We start from the raw sequence: 20,809 nt of genomic DNA, 5'->3' as shown, positions 1-20,809 counted from the left end.
ACCGCACATCTGCTTAGCGCATCCCTGCTTACAAAACACTTCTCACGCTGTCCCGTTGAATCCCCACGACCCACCACGAGTGATGGGGGGCATCGCTACACCCCTTATGCCTGGGAGGCGTCCCAGAATCAGGGCATCGGGGCCTGGGCTGCCACAGGCGACGGGGAGGGGGGGATGCAGAGAGGTGTGGCACCCAAAGGAGGAAGCACACGCTGACCTCAGGCCACTTCCTGTGTCAGGCTCCCCAACCTCCCACCGCCTCCCCCCTACCCCACGGCAGCAGCCCCTCGGCCTCTGCCTGCTCTCTGCCGGCTCCCCTGCTGCTCTCCCTTATCTCTCTCCCTGCCAGTGCCTGCCACACCCCTGCCCCAACCTTTGTACCTTGCTCCTGAATTGTTTTCCCTCGGCCGGGAGTCCCTGCGGCTCACTTTCACTCACACCCGCTCTCCTCGAAAGCGCCCCACCATGTGCACTGGGAAGTGTGCCCGCTGCGTGGGCCTCACCCTCATCCCCCTGTCCCTGCTCTGCATCCTGGCCAACGCCTCCTGCTGGTGCCGGGCGGCAAGACCACCTGGACCGACGGCCACCTCAGCCTGCAAGTGTGGCTCATGGCCGGCTTCATCGGCGGGGGCCTGATGGTGAGAGGCCGGCCCCGGGGGCCACTCTGCGGGGCTCGGATCGTTGGGGGGGGGCCAGCTGCCCGGGGAGGGGTGGCCGCGGCGTGGTGGGGGCCCTGGAGCCTCCCCTCTGCCCCCTGAAACGGAGCACCCGCGAGTCCTGGAGGAGCCCCGGGGTCCTGAGCTGAAGGCCCAAGGGAAAAGAGGAGGAAGGAGGGAGGGAGGACGTGCTCCTTGCGCCCCCCTGACCCCCCTCCCCCGTCCTGCTGGTGCAGCAGATGCTGAGGACGCCTCCCTACAAGGGCCCGGTGCCGGGTCAAAGTGGGTTATCTGGGGCAGGATGACGAGGGACACGGAGGGTGGGTGCGGGGACACTGGGGCCGGGAGCACGCTGGCAGGGGGGGTCATCCCACCTGTGGCCCAGTCCGTGCTCCCGGATGCCCACCCTGCGCCCCACACACTCAGAACCAGGCCAGTGTGGCGGAGAAGGCACCCCGTGTCCTGTCAGAAGTGGGGGGGGGGTGCTCCAGACCCCATCCTCCGAGCCCTCCTGTTCTGGAAGGTCAGGGTAGTTTAACATCCTCATGGGCCCGAAGACCAGAGGTCTCCCCAGCACAGCCCCCCACGTCTCTGATGGACGAAACTCCCGGGGACAGGGCTCACCTTTGCTGTTTCTCTGGCCACAGTGACACTCCTCCTCGCCCGGTGTCACATCCACCCCTCCTCCAGAGCCAACCACCCTCCCCTCCCCACAATCCAACCAGCCTGCTTTGGGGGAGCCCCCTCCCCCCACCGAGGATGCCCCCCCTACCCACGCTCACTCCCAGCTGCTTTCTTCCCACCTCCAGGCCCTGGGCCACTCCTAAGCGCCACTACACCATGGGGACACAGGCCAAGTCCCTGCTCTCCCTGAAGCTGGGCCCGTGGTGGGGGACACACACTATCGAGGAAGGGAGAAGGAAGCCCGGTGAGAGCACGGACGGCCTGTTTTGCCGGCTGCCATGTGGCACCTGTTGTGTGCCGAGTGCCTAGTCCCGGGGCCTTGGACTCGACAGGGGCTTGATTGATAGTCCTGTGAACAAAGCAAACAGATGAGCAGGAGGATTCAGATCGGAGGCCTCACCGAGGCAAGAAGCAGGACGCTGTCCTGAAGGGCTCCTTCCGAGGGCAGGCGGAATGCCACTGTTCACAGCGTCTTCTCTTTTAATTTTAATCATCACCTACTATCTCCTTTAAATTTCATCTGTAGGCAAGAGTACACTTTTATCTTCTTTTACTGTTTATGTATTTTCGAGAGAAAAAGAGAGAGCAGGGGACGATCAGAGAGAGGGGGAGAGAGAGAATCCCAAGCAGGTTCCACCCTGTCAGCACAGAACCCGATGTGGGGCTCGAACTCACAAACGTGAGTACACGACCTGAGCCGAAACTAAGAGCCGGGCGTTCACCGGACTGAGCCCAGGCGCTCCTACTTTATATATATAAAAAAAAAATTCGTTTTTTACTTTAAGTAAACTCTATGCCACACGTGGGGCTCCAACTCACGACCCCGAGATCAAGAGTCGAAAACTCTACCGAATGAGTCAGCCGGGCGCCTGTTTCTAGCATTTTCAAGGAAGGCCTCGATGGGACGCCATCCGAGCTGCGACCCACAAGACAAAAGCGAGGAGTTCTGCCCTGCAGACAGGGGACTGGGAAGTACGCAGCCTCAAGCTTGTACCTCTGACTGCGTGAGAGGCCAGCGCACCCGAGGTTTAATGAGATGAGATCCGGCGTGGGCACTGGCCAGAGCACGTCCACCCTTGTGAGGAACGTGAATTTTTATTCTGAAGTCAACAGGAAACCAGTAAATGGACAGTTTTGCCTTGTTTTGAGCCTTCGAAAAATTTTTGAATTTTTTTTTTTAAGTCCTACAGCTAAATGGCCAGATCCTTAGTAGGGCAGCTCAATGCGTTTTTACAAGCGAACCCGCCCATGTACCCCGCACTCCGACCAAGACACGGGTCATTACCAGAATCCCAGACGTGCCTCCCTCGGCCAGGCGCTACCCCCCACCGACAGAGTCCCCCACTACGCTGACATTCTGCCCCGCAGGCTGGTTTTGGCCCATTCAGCACTTTACACAAACGGAATCATTCGGTGTAGTAATTCGTGTCTGGCGTCTCCGGCTCAATATATGTCTGTGAGGGCTCCTCCTATCATTATAGAGAGTTCTAGTCTGTTATTTCTCGTGCATTCCAGCGTGTGAATATACCACAATTCATTTAAAACATCCTACCGTTGATGATGTTTGGACAGGCTCCCAATTTGGGTTTATTACAAGTAACGCTGCTATAAACGTTCCTGTAAATGTCGTTAGGTGAACTTATGTTTGCACTGCTGCTGGATGGACATTTAAGGGTGGGATTGCTGATCTTTTTTTTTAAAACGTTTATTTACTTTAAGAGAGAGAGAGTGCACAAGTGGGGGAAGGGGCAGGGGTGGGGACAGAGGATCTGAAGCGGGCTCTATGTTGACAGCAGAGGCCGATGGGGGCTTGACTCACAAACCGTGAGATCATGACCTGAGCTGAAGTCAGACACTTCACTGACAGAGCACCCCGAAACTGCTGATTCTTTTTTAAAAATTTTTTTTTCAACATTTATTTATTTTTGGGACAGAGAGAGACAGAGCATGAACGGGGGAGGGGCAGAGAGAGAGGGAGACACAGAATCAGAAACAGGCTCCAGGCGTCCGAGCCATCAGCCCAGAGCCTGACGCGGGGCTCGAACTCACGGATCGCGAGATCGTGACCTGGCCGAAGGTCGGACGCTCAACCGACTGCGCCACCCAGGCGCCCCCCGAAACTGCTGATTCTTAAGTTATGCGAGTATTCAGTGCTAATAGATCTTGCCAAAGCGTTTTCGGAAATTCGTATACCAATTTCACTCCCATGAGCAAAATATGAGCGTATTAGTAGCTCCACACCCCGCTGGATTTGAGAAGATCCCACTGGCAGGGCACCTGGGTGGCTCAGTCGGTTAACTGTCCGGCATCGGCTCGGGTCATGACCTCGCAGTTCATGAGTTCGAGCCCTGTGTCGCGCTTTGTGCTGACAGCTCGGAGCCCGGAGCCTGCTTCCGATTCTGGGTCTCCCTCTTTCTCTGCCCTTCTGCCACTCGCGCTCGGGTTCTCTCTCTCTCCAAAAAAAAAAAAAAAAAAAAAAAAAAGATACCACTGGCTCCCGTGTGGAATAAGGAGTCAGTAAGTGAAGCAGAACCAGACTGAGGTCACTGAACTTGTCCAGGAGAGTGAATAGTGGCTGAGAATGGGCCGGGGGCCAAGGAAGCAGATTCGAGCCGTAATCCCAGCGTTTCCTTCTATGCTTACAAAGACCCTTCTCTTGGCAGAGTAGACGTAGGCACAGAGTTAAGACAGAGGAGCTTGGACGAGAAAAAGAAACAAACACTGACTAAAAAAAGTAAAAAATCTCCAGCAGGTAGGTCATTCGAAACTGGTAAACCCCAAAGGCAATTCTAGATGTCTTCGGATCTACGAGCTTCCCAGCAAGTGTCCTACCCAGAGAGGCTAAGCCAAGAGGCCAGCGCTGGCCCTAGACTTGCCAAGAGCCTAGGAAGGGGAGAGAGGAAGCACCTGGCAGGAAGCCCATCCAATTCTGCGAGTGTTTCTATGAGGTCCCTACGGATGAGACAACAGAACTTGAACTCTCAGCCCCTCCCCGAGAGAGGAGCGCAACGCTGGTTCACGCAAGGCACAGATCCAGACAGCTGTGGAAATTCCAGAGATGCGCGCTGGGCAAAGAACTTGGCCTGGTGCAACAGGATAAGGCTAGAGCCGAAGTGAGAAGCCTCGAATGCCTTCTAGAGCTCAGCCTTGATGGGCTACTCTCTGAGGAGACCCTGAGGGATCTGAGCCAAGACCCGTGGAGAGGCGTTTTACCTCTGGGGGTAGCAACATTACGGCGGAGTGCGCGGCCACGTGGAGGCACAAGAGGTATGGAACCTGGCAGAGGGGCTGAGAACATCATCCTCGAGGGAGGGGACTGGGGACTGACCCCGCAGACCAAGGAACAGACAGATTCAAGAACCATTAAAGGACAAGGCGAGAAGACTCGGGGTCTGGCTGGGTGTGGAGGATTCAAGTTGATCAGCCTGGGTGACCTACAGAATATTTCCACCGATGGAAATGAACAAAAAGTCACAGGGAGGCGAACTGGGGGAACCTGGGGGGGAAATCGTGAGGTCAGTAGGAGGCTGGCTGGGGTGAGCTAAAACCTAGACACTGACACGAACGTATCCTTGAGCAGTTACATTTGAAGCTGGAGGTGGGTACTGTTCCAGGCGACAGGTGACACCCTGAGAGGGGACGGGCTCTGTGACGAAGGCCACAGGGAGACAGGAAGACAGAAAAGGCCAGGGCGGTATGTTGGGGAGCCCTACACTTCCTATCAGAGCATTCGCTAACGCTCTCCTCCACCTTCCACATAATCCCAGCTCGCCAGACCTTCCAACACCACGATTCCTTCCTGCTGCTCAGGGGACTTCTGGTCATTGTGACCGTTTACTCTGAGCCAGTCTTGACGTCAGGCGGACCTGTTATTTCATTAATAAATTCTGACGGGACCCCTGGGTGGCTCAGCCAGTTAAGGGGCAGACTTCGGCTCAGGTCACGATCTCGCGGTCCGTGAGTTCGAGCCCCACGTCCGGCTCTGCGCTGACAGCTCAGAGCTTGGAGCCTGCTTCCGATTCTGTGTCTCTCTCTCTGCCCCCTCCCTGCTCGCACTCTCTCTCTTTCAAAAACAAACATTAAAAACATTTTTTAATATTTTTTATTATGAAATTTATTGTCCCATTGGTTTCCATACAACACCCAGTGCTCATCCCAACAGGTGCCCCCCTCAATACCCATCACCACCCACCCCTCACTCCCACCCAAAAACTTTTTTTTTTTTTAAATAAAGCCTGAGAACAGCCCTGTGAGGTGGGGTCTGGAAGACCGAGAGATGAATCAATTCATGGAGGGTGTTGGCATGAACCCCAAGCCCCCTGACTCCGGTTCAGGAGGGCCCCTGCTGTGTGTCAAGATTTGCAGAGCACATCATGATATGGGGCCTTACCTCGTGGAGGCCATGTGAACACAGATAAGTAGACACGTAAATAATGATAAATTGAGGTAGAGGCCCCAATGCACTGCAGGGGCAGTAGAGAGAAGGTCTTCCTACAGTCCGAAGGGCTGAGGGCATCCTAAGCCCGCCCAGGAGGAGGTGAGCGCCGATGCAGGAAGGTAGCTGACGAACGGGCGGGGACTCGCTGCCACACTGTCCTTCCTCCACAGGTGCTGTGTCCCCCGGGCATCGCCGCCGTCCGCGCAGGGGGCAAGGGCTGCTGCGGCGCGGGCTGCTGTGGAAATCGTTGCAGGGTAAGATCCAAATCAGGGCGGGATTCGGGGTTCGGCTCTCTGCCCAGGTCTTGGTGACCTGACGGCCAACGGTCCCCCGAGCCACAGGAGCTCCCTTGCGGAGTCCCGGGCGCCACCGCGCCCCTCCGTCGCCCCGCCAACTTCGGCCTCGTGTGGGCCCGCGGTGGGGACCGCGGAGCCCCGGGGGACGTAGGACTCGGCCGAGGGCCCAGCGGGGTCAGCTAAGGCCAAGCCCCGGGCCTCGCCGGGAGACGGATTCTCCGCGAGCTCGAGCCGGGCGAGGGAAAGGTGCGCGCACCGGCGGGGCGTGCGCGGCCCCGCTCACCGCGCCGCGCACCCCGCATCCAGATGCTGCGCTCCGTCTTCTCCTCGGCACTTCGGGACGCTGGGCGCCATCTACTGCCTCTCGGTGTCGGGAGTCGGGCTCCGAACCGGACCCAAATGCTTATAAACGGCCAGTGGGACTACCACTTCAAAGACGTCCCGTAAGGCTTCGCGCGCCCCCGCCGCCCCTCGCCGCCCGCCTTTGCCACCCGCATCGGGAACCCCGGCGGGGACCGAGGAGCCTGCCGCCCCCCCCACCCCCGCTCGGCGCCCTGCGCGGGGCCGGGGCTGGGGAGGCCCATCCACGTGCCCTCGCTCTCTCACGTGGCCCTGCCCCGCCCGCAGAGGCTCCTACTTGCGCAACCGGCACGCTGTGGGACTGCGTGCGAGGACACCGCCCCGCGTGGTGTACTGGAACGTGACGCTCTTCTCGCTGCTGGTGTTCGCGTCGTGCCTGGAGCTGGTGCTGTGCGGGGTGCAGCTGGTGAACGCCAGCCCTCGGCGTCTTCTGCGGCCGACTGCAGGAAGAGGAGGGTGGGGCGGGGCGCGGGGGGGAGCCGGGGCGAGGAACCCCTGGCTCCCTGGCCGCGTCCTCACCTCGTCTTTCCCGCAGGGCGCCCCTCGCTGAGGCCCCACCCGCCGCCCTGCTCGCTCCCGGACGCCGCCGGCCCTCCCCGCCCTGGAATAAACCTCTGAGCTCTCGTGCGCGTGCGCGTCTCAGGTTGCGCCCTCTGCGCTGGGGGGTCGGGGCGGGGAGGGGGGGACGTCCCGAGGCCTCCAGACACGCCTGGCCTCGGGGCGCTCCTCTGTGGGCCCCCGCAAGTTTTCCTAACACGTAGTTACTGAGCCGTTGGCGTGCCCCCGAATACGGTGGTGAGCAAGACAGGCACGTTCCAGGCGCCCAAAGAATTTCACATTCCAGGGAGTGAGATGGGCACGTTTTTTCAAAGGCAATAGATGACTTCCCTTTTTAAAAAACACGCCGGTAATGGGCTAGGTAGTGGCTGAGGGAGGGACTTTTTAAAATAAGATGAAGTCCGAGAAAGTGAAATTTGAAGCGGAAATTTGGTGAACGGCCTAACCGTCCGGATAGCCAGGGGGTTCCGGCAAGAGAGAAGCAAGCGTGACGGTCCTAACTGGGAAATCCCGACATCAAAAGCCACTCTTTGACTTTTGTAGGGAAAAGAAGGAGACTGTGGAAAAGACAAGCTAGAGTAAGCCCTAGAAAATGAAAACTCAAGGTGTCCTAGCGTTTGGTAGAACCCAATTTGGCGGAAGTTTCTTAATCTGAGGTCACCGGTGCTTCAGCAAGGAAACAGTCTGGGCTCTTAACCAGGGCCATGTGTCTGCAGACGCCCTCAGAAAGACAGGACTTCCTTAATTGCACGCAAAATTGTGTTTAAGGGCATTTTCCTGGGTTGTGTGGGTCCGTGACTCTCAGCGGCCTGCCTGGACTCCCCAGACCGAACCCGAGTTTGGGCCTGGCCCAGTGGTGGGCTGGGAGGAAGACTAGGACGCAGTTTCCTCCACCCCTGAAACGAAGGAGACCAAAGCCAAGACAGAGAAGCTTTAATAGCGAGAGGTGGGACTAGCTTCCGGGCGGGCGACCCGGTCAACTCCGGCAGCAGAAAAAGCGCACGTCGTTCAGGGCGGTGTCGTCTCGGAGGCCCCGCGGCCGCTCGACCTTGGTCTGCAAACCGCACACGCCTTTGGGGCAGGCCTTACTCCAGTTCTCCAAAGTCGCCCCAGGCCAGGCCGGGCCCCTCCAGCTCCGTGCCGTCGGAGCAGCGGAAGCGCACGTTGTTGGCCGCCGTGTTGTCCCCGGGGGCCATGGGTGCCTCCACGCGAAGCGAGAAAGCCACGAGGAAGCCACGCCGGGACACCACTGTGGCTCACGTCCACGCGCCCCCACCTGCGAGGGCGGGGGAGAAGCGATGCTTCCGCGGTTGCCCCCGCCCCCTTCCCAGCCCAGCCCCGGGGACGGTGGACTTGTCGCCAGTCGCTACGCGCCCCGGGGTGCGTTGGGTGTGGTCACCTGACCAGGGAGGTCTTCCACCCAGTCCCCAGGTCGACACTGCCCCACAGCCCCGGGGGGACATTCTAGCCCGGAGGGTGTGTGTGTGTGTAACGCAGGGGAAGGGCGTATCCCCATTCTCGGGGGGCCCTTGGCCCGCGTCCCGCACCTGCCGGACTGGGACTCCACCACCTGCGTGTTGCGCTCCGCGTTCCCGCCGTGAGCAGTGCAGTCGGATCCCGTTCAAAGCAGTGTCGTCGCCAGGAATGCCTTGGGGGGGCTCCACCTGGGTGGGGAGGAGAAGAAGGGTAAGGACCTGTTAAAAGACTGCCATCGTCTGTTCCCCAGCAGCGGGTGGGGAGGTGAGGGGATGTGCATCTTCCCCCTCCTCAGAGATCTCAGCCTGAATCCCCACCTTGAGCGAGAACCCGCTGGCGAAGAATCCAATCGGGACACATCTCAGGCCAGGCCCAGTCGCCCCAGGGTCCCCCGGTGGTCACCTCGATGACCGACGTGTAGCCCGCTCAGGTGGTCGGCTGTTGCATGTCCGTAGCAGGTGGCCCACAGCAGCAGCAGCAGTTTGGCTGAGGCACCCTTGTCCATCCTGCAGCCTCTGAGAGCCGGGCTGGGGCCCCTTATGCAGATTTATACCACCTCTGCCCCTGTGAAGTTCGGGTTACGGAAGGGCCTCCCGGATTAAGTGACACCCGAAACTAATCTGCTCCCAGAACCCTGCAGACTCCACTCTCTGCTCTGGGAGATGGAGGTTCCCTCTCCGGAGGAGGAGGGCAGAGAGAGCGGACCAGCTGAGTTAACCACCACCTACAGAGCTACTATAGGCCACGAATTGTGGTCAGCGTTTTGCAGGCGTGTGTTGATCCTTACAACCCTTTTAAGGAGGTGGGAATGACCCTTCCTATTCACAGATGAGCAAAATGGGGTTTGGAAATGACAAGCAACTTGCCTAAGGTCACAGTCAGCAAGCTGGGGAACATTCCAACACTGGGAAGCGGGGAGCCCATGTCTAGGGTTGGAAGCAATGACTCTGAAATGCTGGGTGGGGGTTCTCCTGACCTCCAGGATTTGGGGGAGCATTCGAGGGAGAGATAGGGCAAGAATCCATGAACTGTGGTAGCTAGAAAGGATCTTGTTAGTGATTGGGGCCCAGACTCCCAGAGAATCTGGGGTCCCCCTTCCCCTGAGAAGAAAATACACAGACAGGAACAATTCCAAGAACTTTTACGGACAGGGGATTGAGAGCCCCTAAGAACAAGGGGGGCTGTTTCTTCTCTTGCTTCCTGTGTCCTTTTCCTGAATGTTGTCCCCGCCATGACCACTAGGCGGACTCCTAACTTGGGGGGAAAAATGACTGATTTGTCATGAGGTCACCACCCAATGTGCCTGTCCTTCACGCTTTCCTGTGTTTATTCAATATATATTTATATACCAATAATGTGGTTTTGGCCCAGGCAATATTCTCAGTGCTGTAAATAGAACAGCAGCCAAGAAAATCAAGGAAACAGATGATAAATTTTCCAATGGATCTTGAGCTCTGTGAAGGCACTTTTGTCTTTTTGAGGCCTACTACAGGGCCTGGATGTGGAAATAGTTCACAAGGTTTGTTTTGAAGAATAAGGGGCAGGGGTGGGTGTGGTGTGATGTGGTGCGTGCTTGGCTGGCTCAGTCTGTAGAGTGCTACTCTTGATCTTGGGGGTCATGAGTTCAAGTCCCATGTTGGGCATAGAGATTACTTTTTAAAAACTCACACACACACACACACACACACACAATAACCAGCGAAACCAGAACCAACCTGGAGTTAAAAGAAATAATAAGCCACAAAAATGCAACCGGATAAAGCCTAAAGTATAAAAGCACCCAGAAGACAGGTCCCCTGGAGACAGGATAGAGAATTTAGAAGTGGGTGCTTCCGGGATCCCAGGTGCCCTACGTTTGAACTTCATAGGTTATGATTTATGAAGCAATTGTGGTAAGTTTTTCCACTTAACAGTGTTTGCACGTACATTATCATTTAATCCTCGGATTCGAATGTGCAGTGGTGGGGATTCGGGCCAGTGCTGATGTAGGGCCCACATCATTGCTCATTGGGGGGGTCGTTCCCAGCCCAGCCTCTCTTACTACAACCTGGCCTACACGGAAGGCAAACGCAGAGACTTGTTGCTAGGAATCCCCCAAATCCTAGTCATCGCTTTGCACCGCAGAGATGCTGTCCTCTGGAGCAAAGGGCACAGGGGAAGGGGACTTAGTAGGTTAATTATTAACCCTTAGCACCTCAGGCACCTCGGACTTCTCTCGCCTCCAGGAGGCCGAGGGACAGGTACTGGTTTGGGGCTAGCGAGGGGGCGGTGGTCCCCGCCCCAGCCATGGGGTCGCGCTGCTACACAGGTGCCTCGGCGCTACTTTCGCCACGCGATCCTCTTGCCGTCCTCTCGCTGCTGCTGCTTTATCTCTGTGCTCGGAGCTTCCGTGAGTGGTCCCTTCCCTCATCTGCCCTGGGAGGCACCAGGAACCCAAGCGCTGGGGGACCTAAGGCCCCCTCCTCGATCCTTCACCGCTCGGGCCTCGCCCCTCCCCAGGCGTCGTCTCAGGGTGCAGGTCCTGGGCACGGTCCTGCAATCCCGAAGGACCGCCGCCTGTCCAGGTATGCTCGGGACAGGGCTGAGACCGAGAACTCCGGGCGGGACCCTGATGGCGGGAAGCGGGACCAGGCTGGGGGTCTGGGGAAGGACGGGTCCTGCTCCTCGTCTCCCCTCTCGCGTCAGCAGCCGAGTGCGGCTGGAGAGATCCCAGCCAGACCTTAGGAGTAGCTTCTGCAGGGCCCGACTGGGCTGCTTGGCCAAGGAGGCCCAGCTGGCTAGGGTTCTGCTCCCGCCCCCTTCCGCCCGTTGTCTATCCCAGGTCCGGCGGCAATCGGGCCCCCTGGAGGCCCCCAAGTGGAAGAGCCTCCGTGTGAGGGCCCCCAGGGGGTGCTGGGCCGCGTGATGGAGCCGTTTCGCGCCAGTCTGAACCCCGAAGGCGACTTGGCATTGTCGCAGTACCTGGCCGGATGGAGGGCGCTGGTCAGGGTAAGCGGCCTCCCGCCCCGCCCCCCGGGGCCCGCCCCCCAGCGGCTCCACCGCCCCTTCTCCAGCCCGCGCTCTCCACCCCCGCCACAGGTTCCTAACTCCCTCGGTCCATCTCGCCTTCGCCACGGACGAGGCCTCCGCCAAGGTGACAGCCCTAGAGGCTCGGGTGCACGGCCCGGAGGCGGCGCACTACTCGTCGCTGGCGGCCATGGCGGCGTGGGAGCGGCGGGGCGGGACTGCTGGAGCGGCCCGGGGTCGCCCCCCGAGACCCGGCCAGGTCCTCGGGCTCACGGACCCTGCTCTTGCTGCACCGAGCGCTGCGCTGGTCCCCAGCTCTGCCTCCACCGGGTGGCGGCCCGCGACGCCCGGAGGCCCGGACGCCGGCGGCAGTGCGGCGACGCGTACCGCACGGCCCTGGCCCCGCACCACCCTGGCTCGTGCGCCAGGCCGCCCGCCTCGCTTCCTCGCCTTCCCGGGTCGCGGCCTGGCTCGGGCTGGCGTGCCCGGGGGCCGGGGAGACGGAGGCGCGGGCCGCGCTGGCGCGGGCGGCGGCCACCCTGGAGGCCGTCTACAACCGCACCCAGGGCCTGCTGGCCGAGCGCGGGCTGCTCGGGTGGCCTGACGCCCGCCGCGGTCGGGACCCGCCACGTGGAGAGGGCGCCCCGCGTTCGGCTCGCCGCCCACCCGGGCCCCCAGGGGCGGGGCCGCCGCGGCCACGCCCACGTATGACGCCACGTCTGGAAGGCCCGCCCCCCGGCGGGGTGGGTGGGTGCCGAGCCCCTCCGTCTCTCCGCGGTCGCGGGACGCGGCGGGGAGCTGTAGGGAATAAAAGCGTTCTTTGGTAGCCGTGGATGTAGGGCGTCTTGTGCGGTGACGGCAGGCGCTTAAGGGAAATCGAAAACAATGGAGTGGGAAGATGTGTCATCCCTGTTCCCGGCAGCCGGAGACTCACGCTCCCCCGGGGCCCCGTCTCAACCGCTCCCAAGGCCGCAGTCGCCAACGGCGTGCCAAGCCTCCGGCCCAGACCTGTGCGCCGAGCTCCGGCCCCCGCGCCGCCAGCTCCTTCCTGGACGCGCCCCGCAGACCCCGCAGATGCAACACGTCCAACACGGATCCAGGCGCCTCCTCCCGGACGGCGCGTCTCCCCGCGTTCCCCGTCGCTGGGAATAAACGGCACCCTCCCCTGTCACCACCGAGAGCCTAAAACCTGTGCGTCAGGCCTCACAACCGAGCGGGCGCTCAGCTGAATAACGTGGGTTTTAAAAGACTCCTCGGTCACTCCCGCAACAATAGTGAGCGTGGCGGATTTCATACACTGGGAAGTCTCCAGTCGTGAGCCCGCCCACTTTCCCCGCTGCATCCGCAGAATCGTCTATACACACCGACTTGTTAGCCATCTTTGGCTGCATCCCTACGAGAAATAACAAACCTAACGTGTCCAAAACGGAGCTTCTACTACCCTTCCCTCCCCCAATAGTCCCTTCACCCGTCTTTCCTTGCTCAGTGAATGACCATTCCATTCTTCCAGGTCCTAAAACCCAAAACTTGTAGTCGCCCTGACTCTCCTGTTTCCCTTTCATCATACCCGCATCTAATCTGTCAGATTCTGACCATTCCACACTCACCCTTGTCAAGTCCAACTTTCTGTCTAGGACCTGGGTTATCCTAAGAGCCTCCTAGTTGTCTCTCTGTCCCACATTCGGTGTCCCTATTGCGTGTTTCTCTTTTTTTCTTTTTTTTTAAATTTTTAGTGTTTATTTTTGAGAGAGAGAGCAAGCAGGGAGGGGCAGAGAGAGAGGGGGACAGAGGATCCAAAGCAGGCTCTGGGCTGATAGCAGGTTGCCCCATGGGGGCTCGAACTCACAAACCATAAGATCTGACCTGAGCCAAAGTTGGACGCTTAACGGACTGAGCCTTCCAGCCCCCCCCCTTCATTGTGTGTTTCAATAGAGCAACCAAAGTGATCCCTTAAAACATAGATCCCATTCTCATGTCACTTCCCCACTCAAACCTTCCATGGGTTCCTATTCCAGTCAGATGAAAAAATAAATTTTAATTGAGCAGGATATTTTCTGAATCCTATTTTCAGGTGAGAATGATGAGAGCTTTGTAAAGGCCCTACGTGATCTGACTGTGTGCTAGCCAGATTGACCTCTTCCATTTTCACTGAGTATTTCGGGCATGATCTTGCCCCGAGATCTGTGCACTTATTCTCTCTGTCCAGAATGCTTTTCCCCCAAATAGAGAAATGACTTCCCTCCTTACTTTCTTCTGGACTTTACTCAAATGTCTCTTCAACACACCACACACCACACACACCACACTTCCTGTTTCCCTTCCCTGCTTTTTTTTTTAAATATGATTCACTATCTAATATGCTGTATATTGTACTCATTTGTTTTGTTTTGGTCTCTATCAAGAAAAGTAGTTGCATGGGGCAAGGAATTTCTGTCCATTTCATTCCCTGGTGTACCTCCAGTGCCTTTAACAGTGCCTATCACCTAGTAGACACTGAATAGCTTTTTGTTAAATGAACATATCAGCACTAGAAATGGTTCAGATGGCTAGAGCCCAGAGTCAAAAATAAAAGAGAGGTTGCCCACTAGTGTAAATGTATTTAATACTACTGAGTCAGACAAGAATGGTTCAAATGTTAACTTTTATGTCATGTTACTTATATTTTACTACAATAAAAATTAAGGGGCACCCAGGTGGCTCAATCGGTTGAGCATGCACCTTCGGCTCAGGCCATGATCTCGCGGTCCGTGAGTTCAAGCCCCGCATTGGGCTCTGTGCTGACAGCTCAGAGCCTGGAGCCTGCTTCGGATCCTGTGTCTCCTCCTCTCTCTGCCCCTCCTCCGCTCATGCTATGTCTCTGTCTCTCTGTCAAAAATAAATAAACATTAAAAAAATTAAAAAAGTAAAGAGGAGATGGGATTTTGGAAAGGTGTTCAGGAGCAAGTTCAAGAAGGTCCTTACAAGCTATCTTCTAGAGATAGGACTTTATCTCCAGAGTTCGTTTTAAGCAGGGGATTATTTAGATCAGTCTTTCAATTCAGAAACCAGCCCCAGCTGTGGTATGTAGAAGAGTATGCAAACTCACGGGAAGACCCCTCCACACGATAACGGCAGAATACACATTCTTCTCAAGTGCACGTATCATATCCTCCAAGAGAGACCACACGTGAGGTCACAAAAAAGTCTCAGTAAATTTAAAAAGATTGAAGTCACGGAATATCCTCTACTAAAACGAAATGAAGCTAGCAATCGATACCAACAAGTAATTTGAGAAATTCACAAATAATGTGGAAATGAAACAACACACTTCTAAAAGGGCAGACATTTTGAGATGAGTGAAAATGAAAAGAAAACATACCAGAACTTAAGGATGCAGCATAAGCAGTTCTCAATGGGAAATGTGCTGTAAATGTCTGTGTTAAAAATGCGGAAAGATCACAAATCATTAGTTGAATCTTCCTCCTTAAGACACTATAAAAAGAGCAAGCTAAAACTTAAAAAAAAAAAAAGGCCGAAGGAAAGAAATAATAAAGATCAGAGTGGAACTAGAAGACAAACAATACAGAGAAACAATTTTTTATTTTTTTTTCAACTTTTTTTTTTTTTTTTTTTTTTTTTTTGGGACAGAGAGAGACAGAGCATGAACGGGGGAGGGGCAGAGAGAGAGGGAGACACAGAATCGGAAGCAGGCACCAGGCTCCGAGCCATCAGCCCAGAGCCTGACGCGGGGCTCGAACTCACGAACCAGGAGATCGTGACCTGGCCGAAGTCGGACGCTTAACCAACTGCGCCACCCAGGCGCCCCAGAAACGATTAAACCAGAAGTTAGTTCTTTCAAAAGATCAACAGGATTGGCGACCGATAGCTGGAACAAGACAGAAAGAAGACTCCCATTACGAAAATCAAGAATGATAGAGGGGTCATTTCTACCAACCTTATGGAAATAAAAAGAGTATAAGGAAATACTATCAACAATTGTAGGCCAACGTAGATGACATAGATGAAATGGAAGATTACTAGGAAGACCAAACTACAAAACTGACTCAAGAATAAACAGAAAATATGAGTACAACCTATAATAAATAAAGAGATCAAATTAGTAATTTAAAAAGTTCCCACAAAGCCCAGGCCCAGATGTTTTCACTGATGCATTCTACCAAACATTTAAAGAAAAATTATGGGGTGCCTGGGTGGCTCAGTTAAGTGGCCAACTTTAGCTCAGGTCATGATCTCATGGTCTGTGAGTTCGAACCCCGCATCGGGCTCTGTGCTGACAGCTGGGAGCCTGGAGCCTGCTTGGGATTCTGTGTCTCCCTCTCTCTCTGCCCCTCCCCCACTCACACTCTGTCTCTGTCTCTCAAAAAAATGAAATAAACATTAAAAAAATAAAGAAAATGTCAATACTTCAGAAACTCTTAAAAATAGAAAAGGAGGGAACACTTCCCTAGATGAGGCTAGGATTACCCTGATACCAAAGATACTACAAGAAAAAACAAGAAACTACAGAACAATACATTATATGAATACAGGTAAAAAAAGATCTTTAACAAAATACTAGCAAAACACATACAAAACAGATTGTATACCATGGTCATTTTGATTTTTTTTTAATGTTTATATTTAGTTTTGAGACAGAGAGAGACAGAGCGTGAGTGCGGGAGGGGCAGAGAGAGAGGGAGACACAGAATCAGAAGCAGGCTCCAGGCTCTGAATTGTCAGCACAGAGCCTCATGTGGAGCTTGAACTTGTCAGCCGCGATATCATGACCTGAGCCTGAGTCGGAATCTCAACCGATTGAGCCACCCAGGCACCCCTATGGTCATTTGATTTTTGATAAAGCTGCCAAGACCACTCAAAGGGAAAAGAATAGTTTTTTCAACAAACAGTGCTTGAACAACTGGATATCCACTTGCAAAAGAATGAATTTGGGGGGCGCCTGGGTGGCTCAGTCGGTTAAGCTTCTGACTTCGACACGGTTCATGAGTTTGAAGACCCACGTCAGGCTCTGTGCTGATGGCTCAGAGCCTGGAGCCTGCTTCAGATTCTGTGTCTCCCTGTCTCTCCTGCCCCTCCCCCTGCTCACACTCTGTCCAAACATTAAAAAAAAAATTTTTTTGGGGGGCGCCTGGGTGGCGCAGTCGGTTTAGCGTCCGACTTCAGCCAGGTCACGATCTCGCGGTCCGTGAGTTCGAGCCCCGCGTCGGGCTCTGGGCTGACGGCTCGGAGCCTGGAGCCTGTTTCCGATTCTGTGTCTCCCTCTCTCTCTGCCCTCCCCGTTCATGCTCTGTCCTCTCTCTGTCCCAAAAATAAATAAACGTTGAAAAAAATTTTTTTTTAAAGAATGAATTGGGCCCCTACTTCCCTAACATTATATACAAAGATGAACTCAAAATGGGTCATAGACCTACAGGTGTAAGAACTGAAACTACAAAACTCTTAGTAGAAAACATAGATGGAAATCCCTGTTGCCTCAGATTAGGCAAAGGTCTCATGGATATAACGACAAAAGCACAGGTAACCAAAGGAAAAATAGAGAAACTAGACTTGATCAAAATTTAAAATGTTTGTGTTTCAAAGAACACCACGAAGGAAGTGAAAAGACAACCTATAGTATAGGAGAAAATACTTGCAAATCATATCTAAGGCATATCATATACTATGATAAAGGCATAGTATCTAGAATATAAAAAAGAACCCCTACAATTTAACAATAAAAGATAACCCAGGGATGCCTGGGTAGCTCAGTCTGTTGAGCGTCCAACTCTTGATATTGTCTCAGGTCATGATCCCCGGGTCGCGGGATTGAGCCATGCGTTGGGCTCAGCGCTGTGCCTGGAGTCTGCTTAAGATTCTCAATCTCTCTCTCTCATAATCATAATCATAAAAGGTAACACAATTTGGGGATACCTGGCTGGCTCAGGCGCCGGAGCATGCAGCGCTTGATCTCTGGGTTCTGCGAGCCCCAGGTGGGTGTACAGATTACTTAAAAAATAAAAATAAAACGGGCTAAGGATTTGAATAGACATTTCTCCAAAGAATATATACAAATGGTCAGTTAGCACATGAAAACATGCTCAACATCGCTAATCATTAAGGAAATGGGGGGGGGGGAGCACAGAAGGTGCCACTTCACGCCCACTCGGAAGACTAAAATTAAAAGTGCACGGAGGCAGTGAGGATGGGGGAAGTTGGAATGTCACGATGCACACAGGGCTGGCGGGCATGTCAAACGGGGCAGCTGCTGTGCAAACTGTCAGTTCTTCGAAATGCTAAGTATCGTTTCTGCATCAGCCAGCAATGCCTCTCCTGGTTTATACTCCGACGTCCATACCTAACACAAATGAAAACAGCGCTGTCACTCTGAGACACGCTCGCGTCTGTCTCCAAGACTCTGAACCGCGACGCCCATCGCAGTAAGTCGGTACCGCGCAGAAGCGGAGGCCTCGCACGCCGGCCGGGGCGCTTTTCGTCCGGTCGGCTTCCCACGCTGCCATCAAGCGCTCACTGTCGCAAAAGATCCGTCCCTGCGCGACTCTTTCCCCTTCCGCCGTCAACCGTGACTTCGCTGCGCCCGCAGACGGCTTTACAGCACGACTGGAGAGAGAGTGACAGAGCGCTTTACGACAGTCGCTTTGTGGCAGTGGCTGAGGAGGAAGATGGCGGCCACCTAGTATCCGCTGGAGGAGCGGGTTCTGTCCCAGCCTGGGTCCCGAGGCTATCGCCCCCGACTGGGAAAGCCGGGAAGTCGCCACATGGGTGTAGGAGGCACCCGGGGTTCGGAGATGCGCACAAGGCTTGATGCGATGGAACGATGTAGGGCTGAGGGGGCTCGGCGAACTGGCGGCGGGGGCGGGAGGTGGTGTGCTCTGTTTCGGCAGGAAAGAGGTATCCTGAAGATGCTGGAGAGCGGTGGGAGGTGGAGGGGAGGCTGAAGAGTGGAACGCTGGCATTTTGCGGGACCCGGGGGGGGGGGGTTAAGGCCGGGATGGGCCTCTGAGGATTTGAGGATTGGGATTCTGGTACTCCGCGGCGTGTTGGGGCCCCCACGAGATTTTTGATAACGGGTCGGTGGCGCACGACTTTCGGACTCCAGGGACCGCACTGAGGGATCATTGAAAGTTTGTGTGTGCTGGATAATGGGAAGCGGCCCAGATTCACCCCTTTCTCGTTTCTCGCAGACCACTATCATGGCCGTGCAATTTGAAGGGGGCGTGGTTCTCGGAGCCGACTCCAGAACTACCACTGGGTGAGCTCAGGACACCTGCGTGGCAGGTCATCCCTCTCTCCCTTCTTTCCTTGCCTGACAGTCCGTCCTTACCCTCCACAGTCCACCGTGGGAAGGGAGGTTTCTTCCCTTCTTGGAGATAAGGATCTGTTCCAGCTCCCACTCCTTCCCAGTTTCCCTCCTCCCCCTTGGCTGAAATGTTTGCAAAAGGCTGGTCTCCAGCTAGCTTCCGTTTGGGTGAGAACTGCTAGGAAATGCCGGAATGCCTGTTCTGAGCCCTTGGAGTGGGTAGTAATGGGATGGAGGTGGGAGGCCAGCGGATCGCACCCCTCACTGTTCTGCCATCCTGCAGGTCCTACATTGCCAATCGAGTGACTGACAAGCTGACCCCTATTCATGACCGTATCTTCTGCTGCCGCTCAGGCTCAGCGGCAGATACCCAGGCAGTAGCTGATGCTGTCACGTATCAGCTCGGTTTCCACAGGTACCTTGTGGGCAGGGGCGGAGCAAGTATCTGAAGGGAGTCGGGACTGGGATGCTAAATGGTCTAACTCCCAGATCCCGACACTGCCTGTCCTGTCACTCTCCTCCCCCTCTAGCATTGAGCTAAATGAGCCTCCGCTGGTGCACACAGCCGCCAGCCTCTTTAAGGAGATGTGTTACCGATACCGGGAAGACTTGATGGCGGGAATCATCATTGCGGGCTGGGACCCCCAAGAAGGAGGGCAGGTGAGACACCCCCAACCCCCATCAGAGCCCTGGAGCCATGTCTTTGGTCCTGTCCCCACCGCAGCCATTTTCTGTTTGTCTTCCCAGTCTCTACCTCCCTTACTGTCAACTCATCTCAGACCACCCGCGTGGGCGGGTGTATGTACGTGTGTGGCAGAGGGTACAACTGGTGACTTTTCTCCTCCTTCCGTCTGGCAGGTGTACTCGGTGCCCATGGGGGGCATGATGGTAAGACAGTCCTTTGCCATTGGGGGCTCTGGGAGCTCCTATATCTATGGCTATGTCGACGCTACCTACCGGGAAGGCATGACCAAGGAAGAGTGTCTACAATTCACGGCCAATGGTGAGAACTTGGGTTTCTGGGCCTGTGAACGTCAACCCTCTTATCCAAGCCAGGCCAACACTCCCCATTCCTTGTAGTGATCCCAGCACCTGACCCTGACCCCAGCTTTCTTCGTTTGTTCACAGCCCTCGCTTTGGCCATGGAACGGGACGGCTCCAGCGGAGGCGTGATCCGCCTGGCGGCCATCGAGGAGTCAGGGGTGGAGCGGCGGGTACTTTTGGGGGACCAGATTCCCAAATTCACCATCGCCACGTTACCGCCTCCCTGATTCCTAGAGTTCTAGGATACAATAAGAGACACCCCATAGTGACGTAAAATTCAATAAACACTTTGTCAAAAAGAATCTGCTTTGAGGTTCCTTTCCTGACCTCAGGCCTGAACTTGTTCGGCCTACGCCCGCCTGTACGGACCACTGCTCTGAGCTGGTGGGGAGTTGGAGACAAACCTTGGCGAGAGTGGTTTTCAAACCTCTTTCTCCAGACCATCCCCCCACACTTCCTTTCCCCCACCACACCCAGGTCCTTGGGGCACCAAGGTGTGGTTGAAACGGAGGCTCCCACCTGATGACCAGCCCCTTCCCTGTTCAGGCGCAGGGTGGGATTCAGAATCCTGACCGTCCCTGGGGTTACCTCCCCTCAGCCTGCCTCCGGCTCAGGCTCACGGTCCCCTCTTTCCACACCCGTCTCTGTCCCCTCATCTTGCCAGGAGCAGCACTGTGGCTACGGTGGCTTTGGGGAGAAAGGTGGGCCTTGTTTGCAGATGGAGTTTAAGACGGATGTCGGGTGGGTGGGAGAGGACGGCCCCTGGGAGATCTGTGGGCCCGCTGTGAACCCCACGGGGGTGTGATGGTAAATCAGTCTTTAGCTGCCTGGATGGGAGGCTGAGAGTAGACTCTGGCCCCCCGAGTCTGTGCCCACTCGGGCCAGGGGCCGAAAGGAGTTCAACGGTGCTTGTTAGCAGTGCCTGGCTTTCTCAGCCTTGCCTCAACTTTCCTCCACTCTGTGGATAAGGAAACTGAATACCACATTCGAAAACTTT

At 55.6% G+C, this 20,809-nt stretch overlaps 4 protein-coding genes across 4 annotated transcripts; 3 read left to right on the top strand and 1 right to left on the bottom strand.

Moving 5' to 3' along the window:
* The first annotated feature begins 309 nt into the window (after window positions 1-309).
* Window positions 310-7,057, top strand: TM4SF5 (transmembrane 4 L six family member 5). Its single transcript, XM_030296848.1, is given in 7 exon segments — window positions 310-538; window positions 541-638; window positions 5,949-6,032; window positions 6,381-6,407; window positions 6,409-6,478; window positions 6,481-6,517; window positions 6,702-7,057. Coding segments are annotated over 7 exon segments (672 nt in total). The 5' UTR covers window positions 310-465; the 3' UTR covers window positions 6,985-7,057.
* Window positions 7,058-7,908: 851 nt separating this feature from the next.
* VMO1 (vitelline membrane outer layer 1 homolog) lies at window positions 7,909-10,054 on the bottom strand. The gene is given in 8 exon segments (XM_030296849.1): window positions 7,909-8,085; window positions 8,087-8,229; window positions 8,232-8,266; window positions 8,537-8,586; window positions 8,588-8,656; window positions 8,786-8,815; window positions 8,817-8,891; window positions 8,893-10,054. Coding segments are annotated over 8 exon segments (600 nt in total). The 5' UTR covers window positions 8,974-10,054; the 3' UTR covers window positions 7,909-7,968.
* Window positions 10,055-10,339: 285 nt separating this feature from the next.
* On the top strand, window positions 10,340-12,660 carry GLTPD2 (glycolipid transfer protein domain containing 2). The gene is given in 12 exon segments (XM_030296275.1): window positions 10,340-10,360; window positions 10,777-10,801; window positions 10,804-10,910; window positions 10,912-10,950; window positions 10,952-11,032; window positions 11,290-11,326; window positions 11,329-11,452; window positions 11,544-11,685; window positions 11,687-11,785; window positions 11,787-11,883; window positions 11,886-12,069; window positions 12,450-12,660. Coding segments are annotated over 12 exon segments (1,167 nt in total).
* Window positions 12,661-17,404: 4,744 nt separating this feature from the next.
* PSMB6 (proteasome 20S subunit beta 6) lies at window positions 17,405-20,114 on the top strand. The gene is given in 8 exon segments (XM_030296274.1): window positions 17,405-17,440; window positions 17,863-18,178; window positions 18,181-18,230; window positions 18,653-18,720; window positions 19,052-19,183; window positions 19,299-19,428; window positions 19,627-19,771; window positions 19,897-20,114. Coding segments are annotated over 8 exon segments (1,020 nt in total). The 3' UTR covers window positions 20,040-20,114.
* Window positions 20,115-20,809: the final 695 nt, after the last annotated feature.

The sequence above is a fragment of the Lynx canadensis genome, chromosome E1, assembly GCF_007474595.2.
Source record: "Lynx canadensis isolate LIC74 chromosome E1, mLynCan4.pri.v2, whole genome shotgun sequence".
NCBI lineage: Eukaryota > Metazoa > Chordata > Mammalia > Carnivora > Felidae > Lynx > Lynx canadensis.
This window is presented reverse-complemented; position numbering and strand designations above follow the sequence as displayed.